The sequence below is a fragment of the Sitodiplosis mosellana genome, unplaced genomic scaffold (assembly GCF_009176505.1).
Source record: "Sitodiplosis mosellana isolate CC-2019 unplaced genomic scaffold, AAFC_SMos_1.0 Smas_scaffold_52, whole genome shotgun sequence".
Taxonomy (NCBI): domain Eukaryota; kingdom Metazoa; phylum Arthropoda; class Insecta; order Diptera; family Cecidomyiidae; genus Sitodiplosis; species Sitodiplosis mosellana.
The window spans coordinates 1-7,154 of NW_022595294.1; the positions used below are offsets into that span (position 1 = coordinate 1).

A 7,154-nucleotide genomic window follows, 5' to 3' on the forward strand; every position below is an offset into this window, starting at 1 on the left:
AACAGCAAAACGCCGAAAAAGAAATTCCGAAAACCAAAAACGCAGAAAAATCAGAAAAATTAGTTTAAAGTTCCATTCCATAGAACATAATTGATAATTGTTTTTATTTTAGGATGCACAATCACGCATAAAAGTTCAAATATGCACAATCGTGTTTATTGTATAGAATGCCTAAGACTTTTACAAATTTTTGGCGGTATCAATTTTTTTTTTTGGCGTTTAGCTGTTTCAGAATTTTGGTTTTCTTCATTTTGTGTGGTTACCAAATTTAATTCAAATTGTTTAGTTAAATACTCACAATGTTTACTTTTGATTCCGGTTGTTATTGGACCTTTTTGTTTTCCCAATGGAAGTAACAAACTGGCAATCAATGTATGAAATGTGCTGGGCTGAAGTTCCCTGTTTCTCTTCCTTCTTGCCCGCGTCTCCTCTCTATTTCTGTTTCTCTCTATCCTCCCTGTTAGCGTACGCCGTCGAGGCATTGCCAATAAAATAGAAAAATAAAACTGAAGAAAAGAACAAAAAAACATGTAAATGATTTAATAAAAATGTACACACTGATTTCGATGACAAATATCAGATGCAAAATCAATTTTCGCATTTCGTTCATAAAATCAAACAAAAACAAATACAGCTAACCTTATAAAAATGTGTCGTTTTGCTTTTGAAAGCAAAAATTAAACAAACGAAATGGAACAGAAATTAGTAGCGATTTTTTTTACTATGAATGTCGTCAATTTATAGAAGTAAATCACTTTTTCGCTTTTTTTGTATATTTCAGCTAAAATATCGACAGGGATAAGTTTTATAAAAATCTCTGACATTCAATTTTGTTCAGTTCTCCAGAGGATTAACCGTTTTGAAAATCACTGTATGTTACGCTTTCACTTCATGAACAATACTGGCGCTAACAGACATATCCAGGGATTTTTTATATTATTTTTTCAAAAAGAGCAGAGATTGGTATAGCACAAGAATTAGATTTTTCGGCCGAATTATTTAGAAGTAACCGTCTGCTAGTTTCCAGTACGCCAGGTTTTTTGGACTTAATCCAGATTTCGAAATTCAACGTTTGCGTCAGGTTCGATACCTACTTTTTAGTGCATTTGAGTGGAACATTGCAAACCATAGTATAAAGGGTACCTTAAATTTCTGAAACAGGCCTAGATTATGTACATGTTTTAGTGTATAGTGGAAAAAAAGACCGAACATTGGCGATGGATCAACTAAAAATAAGATTTCGGGTCATATTTCTCCGAAAAAAGATTAAATTGTAGGTTATTTACTTCTTCTACCGTCTTCTACAACAACACAACTTTTACCCACTTTTTATTTATTACTTAATTGTTACATTGATGGAGCATTTTTATGTAAAATATTCCTAATTTTATAATCATTGTTGTTGAGATTTTCGTTAGTTCGACTTCTGGCTGAATACGAAAACGCGTATTCGTTCCTCGTTTAATGCTGATAGATCGATTTGAGATGCGTGAATGAATTCAATGCTGAGTTCCTTCAATTTTGGTAATCGTCGAATAAATGGAAGGATTTCATCTATTGTTAATGCTATCTCCAAATGAACTTGTTGTAGATTTGGAAAAGACACTGTCATTGTTTCTAACTCAATGTCGTTCAAATTTGAATGAAAAATATTTAGTTCTTCAAGGATGATCATCTTTGGTGGAACCAAGCGTGCTTCAAATAAGCTGGATATCTTTTTAAAACCACGAAATATATCGATTTGATCCATCCAAACTTGACGTGCTGAACCAATGTAAATTCCAAATTCTAATCGCTTATAAAATCCATTATCATAAGGTTTATTTAATAAAGTGCAAATGCCACAAAAATTTAACCGTTTCGACTTTATCCAGTTTTCCCTTGATGTAATTTATCTTGATTTAAGTCAATTCAACCGATTCAAAGCAAATTTTCCGAAGTGAATCACAATTTTCTCCGATATACTGTAAATCTTCCTTTTTTGATGCCCGAAATTGTACACTCTGGACATATTGAATGAACCCATTCAGACTACTATTGCCATAATAAATATTTTGATTTTTGCATTCAAGTTTCGCCTTTCCGAAATTCTCTTTAAAATATAGACCGGTAAGTCGATCCAATCGCTTGCATGTTCGGCCGAGTGAATGCAGATCCTTGAATGAAAGCTATTCAAAGAGATCGTCACAGCAAATGGCATTCAGCTTGAAAATCGCCGGCGGCGACTCTTCGTTTTGATCATCTACAGCAACGGCAATTTCATTTGGATCAACGTCGTTTGGTTTCTGTTGCTTCGATTTCTCGTTGATTTCTCCATCATTTTTGTGCACATATACTGAAAATGTTGGTCTATTAAAATAATAAATCATCCGCTACAAAACTTGAATTTGACTTTCATTCCTTTATTAATAAATTGACATATTTCATTTGAATCGATCGACCACCTTACAGCCAACAAATCAATGTGCATAAATTATCTTTGGATTTTCAAGCTTCTTCAATAAATCGATGACTTCAACTTGATCTACATGAATAAATAAAAACACGATTTGGTTCAAACTTCTATGCAATTTTTTGAAACTAAAATACGTTACCATTCTGTTGGGCAATGTCCAGTGGTGTTTTTCCGTCATTGTCTCTGACTTTCGTCTTAGCTCCATTTGCAATAAGTATGTCAGCAATTTCCACATCGCCTAAAACAGGTGGTCAGTAAATTTTTGAAAGGGAATAACGCAAACATCTCCAATTACCTTCAAAAGCTGCCAAGTGAAGCGGGGTTTGTCCATCAATGTCTTTGACATTAACCTTGGCGCCGTGTTCGATGAGAAGTTCAACAATTTCAATTTTACCTAAAAAAAACGAATTGAATTCGAGTTGATTTTGAATTAATTTGAATGATGTTTGGGTTTCCTGAACTTTTTTTAAAAATAAAAATGACCTTCAGAAACAGCTATATGAAGCGGTGATGAGCTATTAACGTCTCTAATGTTGATTTTGGCACCATTCTCGATTAAAATTTTCGCGGATGCCCCGTAACCTGAAATGGGATTTATTCGCATTTGGATTTGTATTTTTATGATCAAATTCAGTAAATATATAATATTTACCGCCCTCCGAAGCCCAGAATAGTGGTGTCTGATCATCACTATCTCTCGCATTAACAATCGCTCCATGATCAATCAACAATTTAACCATGTCATCGTTACCTAAAAATATCATTTGATTTATGACAGAAAAATATAAAAAATCTCGTTAGAGGGTTTGAACTTTTAATCATGCTTTTTGATGCAATTTGCTTTGGTCTTTGATTTAGTTGGTTTTTTGATATGCCAATACCTTCACCAGCGGCAAAATGCAATGGCGTTTCATTTTCATAATCTCTGGCATTAACATCGGCTCCTTGTTCAATAAGAATGCTTCCAACTGCTGCCTCACCTGAAAATCATAAAAATCGAATCAAATTCTCCTCCCCAAACGATCTTGAGAGCGAATTAAATCGAAAGGTCGATTAAATCGAAAGTAGGCGACATTTCAATGGAAACTGATGATTAAATCGGAAAATAATGAAAAAGAAAAGGAGAAGAAAAAGTGAATTGCTTCGACATACCGCTATAAGAAGCAATTCCAAGTGGAGTGACATTTTCCATGCCTTTCGCATTAACATCGGCACCATTTTCAATGAGGAACTTCGTAATATCCACAAAACCAAACACACACGAGACGTGGAGTGGTGTCCAATCTTCCGGAGTTCTAGCGTTAACATCAGCTCCATGTTCAACGAGTAATTGAGCAATATCTATGCGATCTACGGAAGTGGCGGCCATATGCAATGGTGTCTCACCATATAATCCAATAGAATCAATTGAGACACCTTTTTCGATCAGCATTTGAACAATATCCATATAACCTGAAATTGCAATTTTTGTCAAATGTTTTTATTTCTAAGGAAAATGAAAAATTATTCATTTTCATTTCATTTTCGAGAAATTCTTGGAATATTCGATCAATCCACATCGATTAACACTTATTTTAAATTCACCATCCGTTACACAATAAACAATGTTTGAAAAAAAAAATCTCTTCTTTTAACTCTAACAATCGAAAAATGTGCCAAGGTAAAATGCACTTGGACTCAAATAATCGCTTACCGTATTCCACGGCGACGTTCAATGGCACACATTTAGCTAAGTTTTCAAGTTCAACTCCGCTTTCGATTTGTTTTTTAGCAATTTCCACATTTCCTACGTGTTAAATGACAAACAATTTAATTTCTTCTGAACATTAAATATACCGTGTTCGTAAAGTACCGATGAAAAGAGAATCACATAGTGTCGTCACGTTAAGTAATTTTTCAAAAATTGACGGCGGATCTGTACAAAAGAATCAAAGCATCAGTTTGAGTTTCGGTTATTTCAACTGAAATTTCGAACTTACTCGTTGCGGTTTGATAAGTCAACTGATTGTCTTTGCCATAGCTTAACAAAATTAAATAAAGATTAAGTTAAAAGATCCAACGTGTGCACAATTAAAATACTTACGAACTGTCAACCTGAAATCCTAAAAAAGAAGAAAAAATTTCATAAAAATCACAGCTTCATGTCGTTGATCATTTGAAGAACATACGAAAAATAAACGTATTGTCCGCTTGACTGATGAATGTTGATGAAAATGTTCAATGGATATGATCTAATCTGATAAATGTCTTTTTATCACCTGTGGCCACATCGGTGCAAACAACTCCCACGCAGAAAGCGAACACCAGAATAGAATTCATGGTTTAATCCTAAGCTGCTTTGAATATTCTTAACAAGAATCGTTGAATTCGGTAATTTTTCTTTTTATTTTTGAAAATTTTTTCTATTCTCTTTTTGTTTTAGCAATTTTTCTGTAATTCTGTATTTTTTTTTTTCTTTCAATAAACTAAACTTTTGTATCAAATCAAATTTTCAAACTTGTTCACTTGAATTAATATTGGACTTGATATCACTTTTCCCTTTGAATCACTGAAACGAACTAAGTCGTTCATCATTCAGGACAGTGGAATTTATTCTCTTTTATCGATGATTTCCGATACATGTTAATGCTTATTATTTGTAAACAGTTTTAATCGCGATGAGTTGATAACTTGAATAACGCGATGTTTATCCGCTTTATTATGATGATCAGACTTGTTGCCCCTCCCATTAAATGATTCCTTCACTGAATGACTGTTCACTATTTGACAATTACAGTGTACCAATTCTCATGTTCTGGTCACCGTTCTACGACTACTATATGGTTGAAGCTAATCGATCGTTCATTTACTGACAAGAGTGTCGTCGAAATTTCCATTTGCCACACGGGTTCTTTTCAAGAATTAAAAAAAAATAATGGAAGCATTTAACAAAGTTGGTGAAAAATGAAAAAAAAGACAAAAAAAATGTTAACGTAAATCTCAATGAATAGCCAAAAAAATGTCCACTGGAATTCCGTGTTGATGTTGATACAATTCAAATTCGTGGAATAGGTGTATGATGGATAAAAATGACGGTGATCGTTTTGTAATCATCGACTATTACGCATCAGTTGTTAGCAAGTTAGCGATGATTTGAGTAATTTTGGAGAGATTCAGCAAATATTCCATTTTTTCTAGACTAAACTTGAAGAAAAAGTGTTTGTTCACATCCAAATAAGTTCATTTCAGTTCGTGAAACAGAAAATAATATTTATCAAAGCCAAATTATTGGTTTAGCAATAAAATAATAGGTTGGCATGTTCAATATTTACAGCAGAGTATGTTTAGTAGACAACTGACACGTACGCGCAAATGATAAACAATTTATTGAACTAAGATCGGAATGGAAATACACAATATGATCAAAATCCAAATAGAATCGTCAAAATAGCAATTCACTGATGTGGCAGAAATGAATACGTTTTATTTTTGATTCGACTTTTTCTAAGAAAACGAATTGATTTTGATGACGAAACAGGTTTTGCCCATTTGAATATAATGTTTTGCTTGAACAATTGAACACAAAAATGTCTCTGTTTTCTGCATATTTCTTTTAGAAATAGAATCTAACCCAACTTAGAGTCTTCAGAACAGTGTGACTTTGATCCATTTTGAAATAATTGAATGATTTAATTAAAATGCTTTTAACTTATTTTTCCAAATTCAGTGGCTCATTTACACACCAAAATGCATCATCTGACCAAAAAAAAGTTTAAGTATTCAAACATTCAATGGAATTTTTCATTTGTATTGGCCCAATGCTTTACAATTGAAGATTGTAATCGGACGATGTACACGAGCTGATGGCCAAATATTCATGAATCATTTTTTTTCCTTCCGAATCAAAGATTTCTTTTATTATTAGTTAACTAAAAAGATGAGCTCGCATTGAATAGTTAGATTCAAATAGAAATGGACTTGAATCTGATTGAAAACTTGAAAGTTTCAAATATCAGAAAAATCGGTTTAAAATCCAATTGGATTTTCAATTGGAATTGAAAGTTGAAGTTCCTGAAAGCCTTTCGACGATAGCACATGTTCGGTGGCGCCATCTAACGAAAATCGCTACTCCTAATGTTTTGATGCCTAGTAAGTATTGGTTGCTAACGAATTTCATTGAAGCTCCAAACTTTCAAAGGATAACGTAACTAAATGCTTGTAATGCCTTACAAAACTCACAATGTTTCGATAAAGTTTCTTTGAAAAAAGTCGAAACAAATTGATTGATAGAAATGATCATGTTTCTTTGGAATAAAATAGAATTTTTCTCTTTTAAAGACATGGCAAAGTATTATAGCAGGAAAGGAATAACGTTAATGATAATTTCTTGAATATTAATTTCTTTCGAGGGACAATTTTCGCAATGTAGAAGCATTTTTTTTTTTAAAGACACTAAAATTGATGATAATCAGCAATGGATAAAAATTTCGATTCAAATACTGAATTTGCAATGCCAATTTCGATTTCCTAAAATTAAACCAAATGTTTGATTTTACTAGACAAAAAAGAGAGAGAATATTCGACAAAAGTCCATCAATTCAGCCCACTTTCCACAGCCCGCATCGAAATACACTCTCTCTCCTTCTCTCTGCGGTCGAAACGAAAGGTGTTTGACGCGCGTGCACATTGCAAAAATGCATTCGAAAAATGGCAATGGTTG

The 7,154-nt window shown here is 33.1% G+C and overlaps 1 protein-coding gene across 1 annotated transcript; it reads right to left on the reverse strand.

Moving 5' to 3' along the window:
- Positions 1 to 2,386: 2,386 nt before the first annotated feature.
- On the reverse strand, positions 2,387 to 5,029 carry LOC129570292 (ankyrin-1-like). Its single transcript, XM_055449842.1, has 12 exons — positions 4,714 to 5,029; positions 4,539 to 4,557; positions 4,435 to 4,475; positions 4,308 to 4,370; positions 4,149 to 4,241; positions 3,608 to 3,907; positions 3,337 to 3,435; positions 3,108 to 3,206; positions 2,939 to 3,037; positions 2,751 to 2,849; positions 2,595 to 2,693; positions 2,387 to 2,524 (listed from the first exon to the last, which is right to left on the reverse strand). The coding sequence occupies exons 1-12, from the start codon at positions 4,772 to 4,774 to the stop codon at positions 2,460 to 2,462; spliced, it is 1,137 nt and encodes a 378-aa protein (XP_055305817.1). The 5' UTR covers positions 4,775 to 5,029; the 3' UTR covers positions 2,387 to 2,459.
- Positions 5,030 to 7,154: the final 2,125 nt, after the last annotated feature.

What these genes read in the sequence shown, in the direction of transcription:
- LOC129570292 (XM_055449842.1), bottom strand. Translation starts at nt 4,774, where the DNA reads ATGAATTCTATTCTGGTGTTCGCTTTCTGCGTGGGAGTTGTTTGCACC. An exon ending in ATTCTGGGCTTCGGAGGGCG is followed by an intron (nt 3,038 to 3,107) that starts GTAAATATTATA and finishes ATCCCATTTCAG; the next exon opens with GTTACGGGGCATCCGCGAAA. An exon ending in TCACTTGGCAGCTTTTGAAG is followed by an intron (nt 2,694 to 2,750) that starts GTAATTGGAGAT and finishes CACCTGTTTTAG; the next exon opens with GCGATGTGGAAATTGCTGAC.